The sequence below is a fragment of the Ictalurus furcatus genome, chromosome 17, assembly GCF_023375685.1.
Source record: "Ictalurus furcatus strain D&B chromosome 17, Billie_1.0, whole genome shotgun sequence".
NCBI lineage: Eukaryota > Metazoa > Chordata > Actinopteri > Siluriformes > Ictaluridae > Ictalurus > Ictalurus furcatus.
The window spans coordinates 21474863-21492851 of record NC_071271.1 but is presented as its reverse complement, the minus strand read 5'-3'; the positions used below and the strand labels follow the sequence as shown (position 1 = coordinate 21492851).

The 17989-nt window shown below is 38.3% G+C and overlaps 2 protein-coding genes across 3 annotated transcripts; both read left to right on the top strand.

Moving 5' to 3' along the window:
- The first annotated feature begins 510 nt into the window (after positions 1-510).
- LOC128621548 (E3 ubiquitin/ISG15 ligase TRIM25-like) lies at positions 511-7405 on the top strand. Its single transcript, XM_053647400.1, has 6 exons — positions 511-1239; positions 3092-3187; positions 3286-3519; positions 3708-3867; positions 6323-6376; positions 6575-7405. The coding sequence occupies exons 1-6, from the start codon at positions 661-663 to the stop codon at positions 7099-7101; spliced, it is 1650 nt and encodes a 549-aa protein (XP_053503375.1). The 5' UTR covers positions 511-660; the 3' UTR covers positions 7102-7405.
- A 3475-nt stretch (positions 7406-10880) lies between these two features.
- On the top strand, positions 10881-17804 carry LOC128621549 (tripartite motif-containing protein 16-like). 2 transcript variants are annotated; one of them, XM_053647401.1, is made up of 6 exons: positions 10881-11357; positions 14304-14399; positions 14519-14752; positions 14938-15127; positions 15387-15437; positions 15693-17804. In XM_053647401.1, exons 1-6 carry the CDS (start codon positions 11298-11300, stop codon positions 16241-16243), a joined length of 1182 nt encoding a protein of 393 aa, XP_053503376.1. In that variant the 5' UTR covers positions 10881-11297; the 3' UTR covers positions 16244-17804. The 2 variants fall into 2 exon arrangements, with proteins under 2 accessions (XP_053503376.1, XP_053503377.1); XM_053647402.1 differs by lacking the exon at positions 10881-11357 and adding an exon at positions 13770-14034.
- The last annotated feature ends 185 nt before the right edge of the window (positions 17805-17989 follow it).

Sequence of the window (17989 nt, the reverse complement as noted above, 5' to 3'; positions counted from 1 at the left end):
ATGTTATCAAGAATATGTTAGGAAAATCCTATAGGAACAGCCAAAAAGAAAAAACTCAGTAAAGTAGTAATTTATTCCTAGAGCTTTTTGCTCAAGATCTTTTTGTTTATTTTATCATTTATTTAATCTTTTATTTTTAATTGTATTAAGTCATTTTTACTTTAGGATTATGTTGTCCAATAAGTCATTAATCAGATTGTAATAAGATTCATGTTCTCTGCTGAGTCTAAGATTTGTTTCTGTTTATTAATTTGCCACGTATTTACATGATATATTCAATTGTAGAATATTTAAATAATCAAATTAATGAGGGAAAAGAAGGGAGATGTGAGGAGAAATGCAGGACCAGGATGGACAGTAGATCAAAACAGAAACAAAACAGAAACAGTAAATATATGATGTTGTCGGTGACCTGGGAGCAAAAATCAGCAATGGTAATGACTGTGTTCTTCTCACATTCACAAATATTCTTTCACAAGTTGGATTTAGCATGAACTCTCGCTTTAAAGCCACACCCACTCTCACACTCACACTACACCACAAACACAACCACAACCAGAAATCCCTTTTCCAAGAAAACGAAACTTATTTTCTCTCTCGCGCGCACTCTCTCTCTCTCTCGCTCTCTCTCTCTCTCTCTCAGTGTGTGACTACAGGAAAATGGCAGAGGCTAGTTTTTCAAAAGAAAAGGATCAGATCAGCTGTCCAGTGTGTCTGGATCTCCTGAAGGATCCAGTGACTACTCCCTGTGGCCACAATTTCTGTAAGGTGTGTATTAATGGCTGCTGGGATCAGGAGGATCTGAAGGGCATCTACAGCTGCCCCCAGTGTAGAGAGACTTTCACTCCAAGGCCTGTTCTACACAGAAACAACATGCTGGCTGAAGTGGTGGAGAAACTGAAGAAAGCTGCTTCTCCTGCTCACCGTTACGCTGGACCTGTAGATGTGGAGTGTGATTCCTGCATCGGGAGAAAGCGCAAAGCCCTCAGTTACTGTCTGGTGTGTCGGGCCTCCTATTGTGAAGATCATCTTAAACCTCACTATCAGTCTCCTGCCTTTAAGAAGCACAAGTTAGTTGAACCCTGTGCAGAACTCCAGGAGAAGATCTGCTCTCAGCACGACAAACCGATGGAGATCCTTTGTCGTACTGACCAAAGCTTCATCTGTTACTTGTGTACAATGGATAAACACAAAGGCCATGATACAGTTTCAACTAAAGCAGAAAGAACTGAAAAACAGGTGAGAACTGGACATCATTATTCTTTTTCGAGTCAGTTTATACAAATTCTAGTTCTAATCTAATTTCTATTCAGTTGAATGTTATATGAGGTTATATGATTGTTACTCCCTGTAAAGTTTTATTAAAATCAAAGGGTTGTTGCTATGGAAATGTTAAACAGGTCAGGCAATTCGGTGCACTTCAAACAGCCAACACCCAACAACCTTCTTACAGCATTTTACACATAAAAAGGAACACATGACCATGTTAAATCTCTGTAACTGTGTTATTAATGTGTTTCTGAGTATATTATTTTCATTTGAAATTTTCATTTGAAATTCTGGTTTGTTTTAGTTCTGGTAGTTTCTAATACATTTAATTTAAGACATGTTCATATTTACATACATAAAAACTCACAACATACTATGAGTTTGCAAAACATGTTTAACTCTCATTTGCAAGTAACAACCATGCATAAATTGTGGAACTGTAAAACATGGGGAGAACTCTGAAAAATTGAGCAGGAGTTCTGGGCAGCCTCCACTTTGCACTAACTTTTTGGGCAAACAACCCCAAATTTACGTCACAAATTTTATGACCCCAAGCCTTGACCACCCTGTGTTTTTTGCTTCCACCAATGAGTGTTGCAGGCATTGTCATTTTTCCGTCATAAGGCGGCAGAGATGAAGACAATTACGTTGAATGCTTTTATTAAAAATGGAGACTGGCAATCACAAACAAATCCAAATCACAGTATCAGTGGCAAAATCCAGGAACATGCAAAGGGTCAGGCGATGTACAAACAGGTATTCAGAGGACAAATCGAAGATCAGGCAGTGAGAAAACAAACTAGGGTCAAAACTAAGCAAACATGAAACAAAGCCTTGGTATGTCGGATACGTGAAAAGAACTGAACGAATACTTCGCAAAATGTCGGCGTTGTGAGCATGCTTATGTAGTGTGGTGGTGATTGAATCTAACTGTGTACAATCAGTATTTAAGTGAACTTGAGCGTGTGAACTATGAGTTGGAGTCCATGGTAGCCATGTTTGTAGTCGGTGGGAAATGGAATCACACGCTGAATTTGAAATTGTTCACAAGATATCTCAAAACCAGGTAATTGAATGTTTTTAGGATTTAAATGGGATGATCACAGCAATCAACAGATGAACTGATTCAAGATTTTGGAATTAATCCCAACAAGCTCACTATCACTGGTCAAATGTCTGAAATAGCTTGTCTTTATTAGCTTCCTTCCTGTTTGAAGAATATTGTGAGGTTATTTTCGACATGTAAATTAGTAATAAGAAGAACTAGACTTGGTGGTGACGACGTCTACATCGACTCCATTGGTGCGGTGACATTATCTTTGTAATACGTACTGATAGAAGTCTAGTGTTAATTTTTTACCATGTTACGGTAAAGAAGGTAAAAAACACTTGTTTTATTGGCATTTACATATTTAAATATTAATAAACATTCTTCTAAACATCGATACTGTAATTAGAAAAGGGGACTAATTCACTAAAGCTGGTGCATTTTGAGAGCAGCATTGGCCAATTGAGTGTACACAGCTTTGAAAAGTTGTAGTTGTTTACACAGTGCCGTGTGAGGATATCAAATTGGCAAGTGCTGATGGCTGGAAAACTCTATATTGGATGCATTGATTTTCAAGTAAGAACATGTATAGTATGAACTGAAGTGTTTGCATTTTGCAAGTCTACACAAAGCCCCATGATGTGGAAACTTCAACACTAGTGCAGAAAGAGAGCGATGGGGATTTATAGGAAGTTTAACTCTTTAGCTGCAGTTATTATTGACACACTGAGCTCCTGATGCAGAAATAATGAAATGTATTTTATTTGGTCTCAGAATGAGCTACAGGAGGAGCAGATGAAATCCCAGCAGAGGATCCAGGAGAAGCAGGAGAAGGTGCAGAAGCTGAAACAGACTGTGGACACTATTAAGGTGAGGAGTGAACACACACACACACACAACACATGGTAGAAAGTAAAACAAAGAGTTGATCTTTAAATGGACCTTAATCTTGTGTGTGTCTCTAACAGTTTCGTTCACAGACAGCAGTAGATGAGAGTGAGAAGATCTTTACTGAGCTGATCAGCTCTATGGAGAAAAAGCGCTCGGAGGTGAAGGAGTTGATCAGAGCTCAGGAGAATGCTGAACTGAGTCGAGCTGAACGACTCCTGAAGCAACTGGAGCAGGAGATTGCTGATCTTAAGAGGAGAGTCACTGAGCTGGAGCAGCTTTCACACACACACGATCACATCCACTTCCTCCAGGTAACACTCACTGTCTGATCTACAGACGGCGCTGTTCCTCACAAAGTTTCCTCCTAAAAGCTCATTACAGCAACAATAAATGTTCCTGTCTGAGATCACAAGTGTGTCTTTGGTCTGATTCAGTCTGAGATTCATTCGTTCCTCTCCTACACTTTTCTCTTTCTCTATTATGTGTTTCCTCTCTGTAGAGATTCCCGTCTCTCTGTGTTTCTCCTGGATCTGAGAACTCACCCAGCTTCACTGTCAGTCAACATCTCTCATTTGATGGAGTGAGGAAATCTCTCTCAGATCTGAAAAAACTAGTCGAGGAAATGTGTAAGGAGGAATTCAACAAAATCTGTCCACAAGGTAAACAAGCAAACATTTGTTCTGTATCACAGTAAAGACCCATAAAATGCACATTACACGAATAAGAAGCAAGTATTGACCTCGTAAAATTACAAGGTATTAGCATAAGGCTTGTAAACTTACAAAATTACATCAAGGTAACAGAACGTAATCACAAATCGACCAACTAGTCTCATATACAGTAACCCCAAAACGTATTTCTACACTTAATCCACACTTAGAAATGCATGAATTTCACTGCATTAGAAAACATGTCAATCCAAGTGCCATTTATTTTAAATTAAGATACCACTATCACACTTTTCAAAGTAAAACCTTTCCCAAAAAATAGATTGTTCTGCTTAAAAATGTGGAGAGAAAAAAAAATAGAAATAGTGAACAAAATTAGACATAAAAAAGTATTTGGAAACTCAATAGGTGTGTTAGGATTTGGTTTGCCATTGGTTGACAACTTCATGACAACATCTGGAAATAAACCGGTTTCTGTAACAGTTGTGGTGGAAGTTTCCTCCAGGTTTCAACCAACAAAACAATCAGTTCATCTACATTAGAGCATCGACAATCTGCTCATTTCTTCTCCACTGCATCCCATAGATGATCTGTAGGGTTTTGTTCACTATACGTTTGGGAAGTATTCTTTCAAAAGGTAGCTGGTATGCTTTAGATCATTATCCTTCTGAAAAAAACCACTTCTGTCACTTGGACCATTTCTTTGCTGATTTCAGTACATTTAAATTCACAATGTCTTTGCACACGTCTGAGTTCCTGATTCCATCAATGAACACAAGCTCAGCAACACCACTGTATGAGCTTGTAACAGTCACCTCCATGCTTTATATTACCCTTATAGTGCAGTTTGGTTCAAATTCTCTTCCTGGCTTTCTCCACACCAACACTACCATCAGATCCATCCATGTTACATTCAGATTCATCAGAAAATAAGACAGTCCTCTCCTTCTGCACTAAGTTTTGTAGAGTAATTCTCATTGATTTCTGAATCAATCCTTGTGCTGTTTCTTGCCTGTTTTTCTTGATTTTACCAGCAATATTTTTCTGGCATGTTGCTGTGTTCATTCACACATCCTTCACAATTCTTTAAAAAAAATATCCAGCTGTGGAGAAAGGAAAATGTAGTTTTACATTCTGTTCGTAGTCATTTTTACAACTACTTTTAACCAGCTGCTCCCAAGGTAATTTATAATGGATGTACTCTATATGGCCAAAAGTATGTGGACACCCGACCATCACACCCATATGTGGTTCTTCTCCAAATTGTTGCCACAAACTTGGAAGCACACAACTTTTTATAGAATGTCTTTGTGTGCTACAGCATTACAATGTCAAATAGGATTTCATACTTGCAGTTTATTTACAATTTTTTGTACAAATGGCACCACTACTGTAGGTTCCAAGCCCATACGTTTTAGGTGTCAGTCATTTTCATGACCATTTAAGTGGCAGTTGATTAAAGATTCAGGCAAGGAAGCACAAACGGCACAAAGCTCACTCCCCCACACTTTCATTCGCGCTCAGATAGTTTTAAAATTAAAAGCCTGTTGTCCAATGAGTGTTCATCTTTGCTCCCACTGAAACACAGTGTGCTTGAATCTGCCATAGAAGCCGGGTTTCATTGGGCTTTTGCATCAAATGAATGAACAGCATGATACTGCAGAGAGATATTTGATCATTTGATTCACTAAAATATTGATTTTCACTAGACATGATGAATAATTTAAACACTTTGGTAAACAGTTCATTTCTGCATTTTAATGAGATTTTAGGGGATGCTGGGCTTAACATGTAGTATTAAAGCAATCGCCCGTGAGTGTCATGTATTCTCCCTCTTTTGTGTGTGTGTGTGTGTGTGTCCTAATCCCCAGGGCTGTTAATGTTTTATTTTCACTGCCGTGTGCATTTATTTTGATTTCTGTCTTGTCTTCACCCCTTCTTGTGATTGATGTTAATCCCTATTGCCCAGCTGTTACCTGTTTAGTTTCTGATTGTTTTGTCTGTTTAAGCCCTTGTGTTTCTATTCTTTCTATTACTTTCTTTGCAAGTCTTGTCCATATATACAGTATGTGTGTTTCCAAGCCGTATTTCCCAGTTTCATGTTTCTTGTATATCTTGTCTGACCTCCTGGTTTTGATATCTGCCTGTGTTTCTGATAACTATTATAGGATATTTACGAAATAATCCTGTCTGCTTGTGACATTATGTTTACTGGTTTGCCCTGAATAAACAGCATGTTGTCATTAAGTATGTGCGCCCTGCTTCATCGAGTGACACGTTACAAATAGATATCGCCAAATTTCCATGTCCCCCCCACTGGGATGGAGACATTGTTGAGGTGTCTGTCTGAAACAAGCGAGGAATCAATTGTTTCATTTTCATGCTTTAAACTGTTTCCTCTCCATTTTCCCGTCTCCATTTTGTCTCTGTGTCTCCACAACTGCAGCAGTTCAGAATATTTCACCCTCAGAACTGAAGAGCAGAGAAGATTTTCTGCAGTGTAGGTTTAACACACACACACACACACACACACACACACACACACAGAGTGTGTATTGTTTATCTGACATATTTATACTTAATGATTGCTGTTCCATAATATTTAAAATATTTCATATAGAGCAGCATTAGGAGGAGAAACAGACAGGTGTCTCACACACGTATTAATATCTAACCTGTGGACATTTTGTTGTTTTAGATTTCTGTTATCTGACTCTGGATCCCAACACAGTACAATATCGACTAAGTCTGTCTGAGAAGAACAGAGCGGTGACACGTAATGGGACAGATCAGCGATATTCTGATCATCCAGAGAGATTTGACTACTGGCCTCAGGTGTTGTGTAAGGAGAGTGTGTGTGGACGCCGATACTGGGAGGTGGAGTGGAGCGGTGTTGTGTATATATCGGTCTCATACAAAGAGATCATCAGGAAAGGGCGGGGTAATAAGTGTTTGTTTGGATTCAACAGTCAGTCCTGGAGTCTGCGATGTTCTTCTTCCTCTGTCTCTTTCCGGCACAACAACATTGCGACTGCGCTCGAAGGTCCAGTGTCCTCCAGAATAGGTGTGTATGTGGATCACAGTGCAGGAACTCTGTCCTTCTACAGCGTCTCTGACACGATGAGGCTCCTCAACAGCGTCCACACCACATTCACTCAGCCTCTATACGCTGGGTTCTGTAAATGGAGTTATGACTCACCTTTGAGGTTATGTGATCGAATATAAAATGTTAGCAAAAGTATTTAGTATTAATTGCTACAATGGGAAGATTTTGGTACAGAAACTGTAATTATTATTACTATTATTATTATTATTATTATTATTATTATTATTATTATTATTATGTATCTATGTGGATCTCATTTATAGATTAATAAATTGCATAAATAATCTGCCGGATGTAGGACGTTTCTAGGAAAAAGCAATGTTATGAAACAGATTATTTAACTGTATGTAGTATTTGCTGGTTTATTATACTGATATGAAAACCTTTTGTTTCTTCAGAAATAATAAAAATTACTCAAAGTTCTGCATTTTTCTGTGCTGCTGCTGGTGGAAACAGATCATAATGTGTATAAAAGCCATTTTATATTTTATATCTTTAAAAAAAAATTCTGGTCAAGATTCCATTTAACATACACTGCACTCTAAAAGTATTCAGAACACTTCCTCATCTATCTGCAAAAAAATATATTTTATAATAATTATATTATATTATACTACAGTGCCCTCCACTAATATTGGCACCCTTGGTAAATATGAGCAAAGAAGGCTGTGAAAAATTGTTTAACCTTTTGATCTTTTGTTAAACAAAATGCAAAAAAAAAAAATACTCTGCTCTCTTGAATATCAAACAATTGCAAACAAAACACAAGTTTATAAAAAAAAAAAGTCTTTGTTAAATATATGTGTGCAACAATATTTGGCAGGCTGTCACGATACGGTAACTGAGGCGGAAGCAAGTGCAGGTAAGAATAACAAAAATACAAGGGGCAGGCAGAAATCGTAGTCAAAGAACTGTGTGTGTGTGTGTGTGTGTGTGTGTGTGTGTGTGTAATTTGCTGCAGGTGTCTCTGATTAGAACTCAGGAGATGGTGTGCGTATGGGAAGTGTAGTCCTTGTCGGCCATATTTGTAGTTTGTGTTGTATTCTGGGAACTGTAGTTGCTGGTTTACTGTGACATGACACAGACTTTTAGTCAGTACTTTGTGCTACTTCCCTATGGCAAGGTAACAGCTCTGAGTCTTCTCCTATAATGCCTGATGAGGTTGGTGAATACATGGCAATGGATCTGAGACTATGCCCAATATTTGTGCAATGCCTCTGATTGATTTTTCCTCTTTTCTCTGCTTCAAAATGGCTTGCATTTCACCCATAGACGGCTCTCTGATCTTCATGTTGGCATATCCTTTTTAACAACAAATGCAGTCTTCACAGGTGAATCTGACGGCTAAAACCAAGAGTAGATGTTCAGAGCTATTTGTTGTTTAAACAATCAATCTAACAGGATACACCTGGGTAACTTGAAACACCTATCGGTCACATGCTTGAGTAAATATTGATTTTTGCTTGAATATTGGGTGGTCTGACACAAAAGGTTCTACATATTATGTTGTTTACCACATCTAGATGTAAATACCAGAAAATAAAAGCTGAAATTCTAAACTCTCTTCTCATTTCCATCTTTTTATCTCAAACTCAAATGTTTTCAGTGCGATTTCTGTACGATTTTCTTCACATCTTCTTGGTTTTCTCCAACTGCTGAAGCCATGGTCCACAGAGCTTACAAAGCATGCATGGTATCTCACGTGTTGAAAGGTATCGATCAGGAGAGGGGTATAAAAGAATTTCCAAAACATTAGATGTACCCTGGAACACTGTGAAGACCAACATCAACAAATAGAGAAAATGGAGCACCAAAGTGACATCACCAAGAACAGGGTGTGCCTCCAAAATATATAAAAGACAAAAACTTATCAGGGAGGCTGCCAAGAGACCTACAGCAAGGGGCTGCAGGAATATCTGAGAAGTATACAATCTCCATATTCTTCACGTTATTATGCCATGGGGTAGGGTGTTATTATATTCTTATACCGTGAGGTAGGGTGGCTAGACAGAAGCTGTTCCTCACAAAAAACATCCAAGCCCAGTTAAATCACCCCAAACCATGTGGCAAAATGTGTAAATAAAGCACATCACCAAAAGAACATCATACCCATAGTGAAACATCATGGTGGTAGCATCGTGCTTTAGGGCTGCTTTTCTTTAGCCAGACCTGGCGATTTTATCAAGGTGGAGGGAATTATGAATAGCTACAAATTCCAGTCAATTTTAGTGCAAACCCTTCAGGTGTCTGCTAGCAAGCCGAAGAAGAAATGTCACCTTTCAGCATGACAGTGATCCAAAGTATACATCCAAATCAACACACTTTCAACAATGACAAGAATGACAATGTTCCCTTGGGAAGTGGGAAGGTGGGAGGACCATGGGCATTGTGGCATGGTCCAGCTTACCAGCAGGAAGAGTGCATTGGACTTTGGCTTAGGCACAAGAGGAACATGAGAAGATAAATCTATTGATGTCAGTCATCATCCTAGCCATCCTGGGGAGACTTGTGAATGCCTGGGTGGCTGGTAGCTGGGGACATATGTGTCTATGTGATGAGTTTTTCCTTCAGACCAGGTGGCACATAAGTTCTTCTGGCAGGGCATGTCTTAGGTGCATGGTGGCTCAGGATTTCTGCTACTTCTTGGTCAGTTATCCCAAGTAAATGTACCTACAAAGTATGACCAAACATGCTCTCTAGATAAGTATGGGAAAGAGAGTCAGCTTTAACATTCTTGAAGATATGCCTACAGGAGATGCTGAAATGAAACCTGGAGAAGAACAGCACCAACTGCTGTTTTCAGATATTCAAAGTTTTGGCCTGTAAAAATGACAGGGTGTGCATCATGCCCTCAATCCAGTGTCACCAATCTTCTAGGCCAACTTGACACTAAGAAGTTCTCTCATTCCAATGTCATCGTTTCTTTCAGTAGGGGTGTGTTTCTTGGGGAAGAAGGCTCCTCTTCATCCACAGCTGACACATGACCACACCCCCATTGCCACATGGTGCTATGTCATTAAAATATTTTTTTAATTAGACTGTTGTAGGAGTTACTGTAATAAGAGTAATGTTTCCCACTGTCGTTTATTTCATTTGTTAATTTGATGGGTCTTTACCTGATGCATTCCAAATGTAGGTGTTTTTTGGTTTTTTTTGTTTTTTTTTATTAAATCAGTAGTAACAATGGAGATGTGAGGAGAATGAAGGAAAAGACAGGACCAGGATGGAGACTTAACCAAAACAGAAACTGAACACCACTACAAAGAACTGATGCCGCTGCTGTCCTGGGAGCCAAAACCAGTAAAGCTACTCACTTTCACAAATATTTATTCACCTGTCAGGTTTAATCTCACTACATTGGCGACCTTAAGTCAATTTTTATGCCTCAAGTTATTTTCTTATTATTATTTTTCAGGTTATTATTCATGACCTGAGAGTCTCAATGCTTTCAAAAGACTGATCTGGCCATGAAGCTGTTTGTCTTTTTTCTCCACTTGTTTATATTTATCATTTGTTTCCCTGTGGGACTGCTTTACAATTCTGACTTCCTTATAAAGTTGCTTTTGTCCTTTGAAAATTGACTTTTGTTACTACAATTGGGTCAGATACATTTATGTTACAAAAGCAAAATGTGTCATTTTTTTGTTCATTGATTCATAACAGTGATATACCTTTTGTTCATAAACATTCCAGCGATTATGTAAAAACACAATCAAATATGTAACGTGATCAAATTAGAATTCAATTCATCTGAATCTTTAAACCACATTTACACCTTTTCTTTAAAGCCTGAACTCCTGGCCTCCCTCTCTCTTTAAAGTCACACACGTCATACTAACACAAATTAGCTCATTTCAGGGAAAACGAAACCCAGGAACTCAGTTTCTCTCTGTCTCTCTCTCTCTCTCTCCCTCCCTCCCTCTCTCTGTTCTCCTTTTTTAAGGTGTGCATTAATTGTGAATGAGTTGAGAAAGATCAGAGCAGGGTTTTCAGCTGTCCCCAGTGTAGATAGACTTTCACTTCGAGGACTGTTCTACAGAACAACATGCTGGCTAAAGTGGTTGATAAACAGAAGAATGAACAAGCTGCTTCTTCTGCTCACTGTTACGCTGGACCTGGAGATGTGTAGTGTGATTCCTGCACTGGAAAACCCAAAGCCAGTAATTCCTGTCTGGTGTTTCAGGCCTCCTATTGTGAAGATCATCTTAAACCTAGTCGAAGCCTGTGCAGAGCTCCAAGAGAAGATCTGCTGTCAGCACAACAAACCGAGATCTACTGTTGTACTGACCGAAGCCTCCTTTGTTATTTGTGTACGATGGACAAACACAAAGGTCATGATATGGTGGCTGCTAAAGCAGAAAGAACTGAAAAACAGGTGAGAAGTTGATTTGATTATCCTTTTCCAAGTAAACTTATACAAATTGTTTTTCTAATCTAATTTCTGTTGAGCTGATTTTATAAATTTTATGTGACTGTCCTTCGCTGCAAAGTGATTTTTATTACAAATTAAATAGTCGCTGGTAAGCAAGTATTAAACAGGTCAGACCTTTCAGTGTGTTTTAAACAGCCAAAACCCATCATTATTCATATAGCAATTTACAGTAAACACACATGTCTATGGAGAAGTGCTATAACAGTGTTAAAACGGTATTTTCATTTGAAATGGTTTAGGTTTAGTTCTGTTAATTTCTAATACATTTTAATTTAGATATATTTCTATTTAGTTTATATTACTTGAAGCACTTGAAAAAGACAGAAAGCCACAAGTGGACTGCTCGACCCTCTGCAGTTTGCCTACAAAGCCAACAGGTCTGTGAACAATGCCTTCAACATGGAGACCCTTGTTGTATACAATAATATTACATCCAATAATTAGATAAAGTGATATCTGTATATGCCTGGGGGACTTCAGCAGGAGCCACACGTGAGTCTACTGAAAGCCAAGCTCAACTGATTATACAGGTGGAATAAGGTGTGGCTCCTGCACCCAAATCTTCAACCAAATCTGAGCTGGAGTAACTACATATGAGTAACTACACATGACTTTTTCTCTTTAATTTAACCAACCAAACATGTTTCAGCTGGTGAGAGAATATCTGCATCTGTGTCTCAGTGTGGCAGTGTTATCTTGCTGATATGCACTGAAAAAGGGCTAGTGTTCCTCTTTTAAGATGTAAAGGGAGTGCAAAAATCACTCTGTTTTAAAGGTGTTTACTTGTAGAAGAATTGAGGAGGATTCTTCTATATTGGTTATGATGATACTGGAGTGAGAAAGCAGATGAATATACCAAAGCTGCCATGTTGTCATGATTTCCCCTTGAGCTAGAGTTGCAGTATTCAGCGTGCTCAGAAACCTGAAGCACGAGCTCGTTGTGCGAGCTCGAAGCGTGAGCCCAATGCACAAGCTCTTACGAACGCACGCTGTTGGGCCTTCAGTGACATTGACTTTGTTAACTTTGGACATGTGCTTTTGTTATGGTTTATGTCCTGTCTCCGCCCCTGTACTGTCATTGGTTGTTTCCCGTATGTGTGGCATCATTGTTTTCAGCTGTCTTGTGTTTCACCCCTGATTTCGTTTGTCATTTAAACCCCTCATGTCTCTTTGTACTTTGCTTTCATTTCATGGTTTTTCATTTCATGGTTTTTGATCTTGCATCTAGTTTCTCGTTTTGTGTTTTGCCTTGCCTAGTTTATGCCCGTTTGCCGATCGCCTGACCTTCTGCCTGTTTTTGGACCACGCTTTTGATTACCGATTTGGATTTGTCTGCCTGCCTCTCTCTAATAAAAGTCTTTAACTGCACTTGCATCCGTCATAACATTCATTACGTAAAATACGTGACACATGTTTTGAGGACACCATTGCCTGACCAGATGTGCATAGCTATGAGAAGCAGTAGGAGGTTTTTTTTATGCAGTGCTGTATGCAGAAAATTCTTCATCTAATGCACTGATTTTCAAGTGGAAAAATGTATATTATTAACATAAGTGTTAATTTGGCATGGTTGGTACATGAGAAAAACTTCATCACTAGTAGAGAAAGAGGTGGGGATTTATAGGAAGTTAATTAGAAAGAGGAAATAGGATGAGCTTTGTTTCTAGCATGGTCTTTCTCACAAACTCCATTTAATGGTCTACAGATAAAGATCTTTATGCATGTGAGTTTATTCATTTCAGCATCATCTTAAGGTTCAGGTAATACTGCTGAACTATATCTTAATGTTTCTGTAACATAAACAATATTCAGTGCGTTTACATGGACAACGATAATCCAACATTAACCCAATTAAGACAATACTCTGATTAAGAAACTACCATGTAAACAGCAATTTTTAATGATTAAGGTCATACTCGAAGTAAACGCAAATCGAATTAAGACATGTGGAGTATTCCTGTATTAGTCGCATTATCGACGTGTATTACAGACATGTAAACACCTTAATCACACTATTAACGTTGTGTGAGAGTTTTCACTGCATTTTGCGACAGGACACGTACACACACGGCAGTGCTCAACCGTTTGACGGCAAACAAGAGAGCACGGCTGTGTCCCAAACCACGTAGTCACCTACCACACAGTAGGCGAAACACATGCATATTGTAGGTGAAATACATGTATCTCGGCTACTATACAGCAGTTAAGTACGCAGTTTGGGACGCAGCCCACGGCTTCAAGCAGTTGTCTATTTGCACGTACAGCATGACAAATAATTAACTGCACTTAAAGCGTTTGTAAAATTTTAAATAAAAACACCCAAAACTGTATACGGAACCATAACAAAGACGAACTGTATGTCGTTACGTGAAATTCTGGAGGGACGTCAGACGACGTGGCACGGTGACGTAATGATGTGTGCTGTTAATCGAACTATGTTCTAGAACATGTAAAACAGGAACATGAAAGGAATATTCTAAAAGCGACTCATGTAAACAGCCTAATCAGAATATCATCTTATTCAGAATAAGGTCAATAATTAGATTACTGCTGTCCATGTAAACGTAGTCATTGTTATTTCTGCCAGTCACCATTTTCACACAAGAACAGAACTCACTGTGTAAGAGTGCAGAAAAAAAATTAATTCATGTTGGGAATTTATTTCCTTTAGTTAACTAGAGGGAATATTTCTAATTTTCTATTTAGTTGTTGTTGCTAATATTATTATTGTTGTTTTTCCTGTTGTTGTTAATATTTTTTTTCTAATTTAAAAATGTACAAATCTGTTTCTATAGAACGGGAGTGAACATTAACTCTTTAGCTGCAGTTAATTTTGCCACACTGAGCTCCTGATGTAGAAATAATGAAATGTATTTTATTTGGTCTCAGAATGAGCTAAAGGAGGAGCAGATGAAATCCCAGCAGAGGATCCAGGAGAAGCAGGAGAAGGTGCAGAAGCTGAAACAAACTGTGGACACTATTAAGGTGAGGAGTAAAAACACACACACACACACACACACACACACTATGGACAGTATAGGGTCTCAGTAAGAGAAAGAGTTGATATTTAAATAATGATCCATTTTGTGTGTTTGTCCTAACAGTTGCGTTCACAGGCAGCAATAGATGAGAGTGAGAAGATCTTTACTGAGCTGATCAGCTCCATGGAGAAAAAGCGCTCGGAGGTGAAGGAGCTGATCAGAGCTCAGGAGAAAGCTGAACTGAGTCGAGCTGAACGACTCCTGAAGCAACTGGAGCAGGAGATTGCTGATCTTAAGAGGAGAGTCACTAAGCTGGAGCAGCTTTCACACACACACGATCACATCCAATTCCTCCAGGTAACACTCACTGTCTGAACTACAGAGGGCGCTGTTCCTCACAAAGTTTCCTCCTAAAAGCTCATTATAGTAACAATAAATGTTCCTGTCTGAGATCACAAGTGTGTGTTTGGTCTGATTCAGTCTGAGATTCATTCGTTCTCCTACACTTTTCTCCTTCTCGATTATGTGTTTCCTCTCTGTAGAGTTTCCCGTCTCTCTGTGTTTCTCCTGGATCTGAGGACTCACCCAGCTTCACTGTCAATCAACATCTCTCATTTGATGGAGTGAGGAAATCTCTCTCAGATCTGAAACAACAAGTCGAGGAAATGTGTGAGGAGGAATTCAACAAAATCCGTAAAGAGAGGCATAAAAGTCATATAACAGAAATAAGAAGTAAGCAGGAACAAGACTGCATAAAACCACAAAGTATTATCATTAGCCTTGTAAATTACACTGAGATAAATTCACCAGACAAAAAGGAATTTAATCACAAATCCACAATCTAATCGTAGTTGATGCCTTCAATTCAAATCTTTAAAGTTGCCACTGAGATGAAACACTGAAACCAGCAAGAAACCTAATTTTTCATTTTCATATTTAAACTGTTTCCACATGATTTTTCCTTCTGCATTTTGTCTCTGTGTCTCCACAGTTCAGATGATTTCACCCTCAGAACCAAAGAGCAGGAAAGATTTTCTGCAGTGTATGTGTAAAACACACACACACACACACACACACACACACAAAGAAAGAGAGAGACAGACAGACAGACAGTGTGTAAGCATGACTGTATTACCTTAATATGATAGTTTTTGCCTGATGACTGATGTTGTGTAATACTTAAAACACTTTCCTATAGAGCATCATTAGGAGGACAGAAGCACACACTGGTGTTTCACATACACTTATTATAAACCCGGTGATTAATATCTAACCTGTGGACATTTTATTGTTTTAGATTTTTGTTATCTGACTTTGGATCCCAACACAGCACATCCTTACCTCATTCTGTCTGAGGAGAACAGAGCGGTGACACACAGTAGGACAGAACAGCGATGCTCTGATCATCCTGAGAGATTTGACTACTGGCCTCAGGTGTTGTGTAAGGAGAGTGTGTGTGGACGCTGTTACTGGGAGGTAGAGTGGAGCAATGTTGTGGAAATATCAGTCTCATATAAAGAGATTGGCAGAAAAGGAGGGGGTAATGAGTGCTTGTTTGGATACAACAGTCAGTCCTGGAGTCTGTGTTGTTCTTCTTCCTCTGTCTATTTCCTGCACAACAGTATTAAGAAGGTGCTCCAAGGTCCCGTGTCCTCCAGAATAGGAGTGTATGTGGATCACAGTGCAGGAACTCTCTCCTTCTACAGCGTCTCTGTCAGGATGAGGCTCCTCCACAGAGTCCACACCACATTCACTCAGCCTCTATACGCTGGGTTCTGGATATGGGATTATAATTTACCTATGAGGTTACATTATCTAAAACAAAATGTTAGTAACCAAGTTCAGTAAAATTCAAATTTTGATGTCTTCCTAACCTGCGGTGGCACTGTTGTGTGCAGAAATTTTCTATACACACAAAAGTTACATAAATAATCTTTTATTGCAGAATGTAGGATGTTTGTAGAAAAAGAGAAACGTTATTAAACAGACTCCTTTTAGGAGATTTATTTTACTGATATGAAAAATCTACAATGTCTCAAAAAAATTCTGTTTTGGCTTTGGCAAAGATTGTCTTCAGACACAATAAAACTTTCTCAGACTGCTGAATCTTTCTGTTTTGCTGCTGGTGGAAACACACTATACTGTGTGTCAAGGCCATAAGCACATCCTGAACATTGGGCCAGACCAAACCATTTGGTGGGGGTGGGGTCATAAATGTAATGGTCTTTTTTAGTTCTCAATGTAATAAAGGCCCAAATATTTATATATACATTATTTATATATACAGTGCAATACCTTTATATTTAGGACCAAAATAACTAGGTCAGTGTGTAGTACAATACAAAAACAAGTTAGATTAGACGTTTTATTATGTTTCAGATTTACTCTTTCTCTACCTCCAGGCAGGCTTTTCATCATATTATGCACAGATATAGTGAATAATATGTTCCAAACGGTAGAGCAGACAAAATATGACTTACAAAACTTCCACTGTGTATATACTGCTAACTTTTTTCCTGTTCCTGTCAGCTTTTCTGCTGTCCTAAAGAAAAAAATTATATCACTTGATTGTCTTTTATTATTGTCTATGTGATTATAACTGTGAACACAGTCTGAAAACAGCATCTTCTTGGTGCCAAATTGTAATGTAGTGTTGTAGCAATAAAACTACTAACAATAAAGACAAATTCAGTATGATTTTATTTTCCATGAAAATTCATTTTGTCTGTATTAAGATGGAGACTGTTTTTTTTTTCATACTGTAACCTTATAAACACCTGTCCTATTACAGTAATTTGGCCTGGACCACATAAGTCCAACTTTGGCAGATAAAAAAGTGTAGAAATCATTTGGCCCATACCAATGCCAAACATCTATTTAATTTTGTTGGGGTTTTTTTAAGTAATGTGTGTGTGTTCTGCTGATGGTAATGGAAGTTGGAGACTACACTGTTAGCATTGTTTTAGCACAGTTCATCAGTGTAATGCAATCTCAGCGGTGGCTAACACTAGGTAGCTAGCTGACGCAAGCTAACCTGACAAGATACCTATATCGTTGGGAAATAAGCTGAAAATTAACTGTCAAAGCTTTCTAATTTTATCTAAACAATATATTTAAATATCATTACAGTTATTTCACTCTATGACTAAAACTCTGACAACTCACTGACTAAAACCTCTGACCACTCAAAGTGCACTTGGAGTTTTCTCTGAGGTAAAAAGTGGTTAAAATAGTGAGGTAAACGTTAAAGATAACACAAATATTTACCCTAGTAAAGTATAAATACTCCTTCAAAGTATTTAAGTACAATAATAAAGTTTTGGTTTTTTTTACCATTGTTACTACACCCCACTGTTTTAAAGGCTTGAGCATAATGTGGATCCTTATTTGGCTTCCACTGTACTGAAATTAGGTCGGATGTCAGATGATTGACCAAAAATGCCAAAACACCTCAATAGAGTGGTGATTTGTTAATTTATTAGGTATTTATACCTGATGTATTCTGTCGTGGAATCTTCTTCAGCAAAAATAAAAACTTCTGCATCTCGAGGTTTTTGATGGCAAAAAGAGATTAGACTTCTACTACCATAGTAA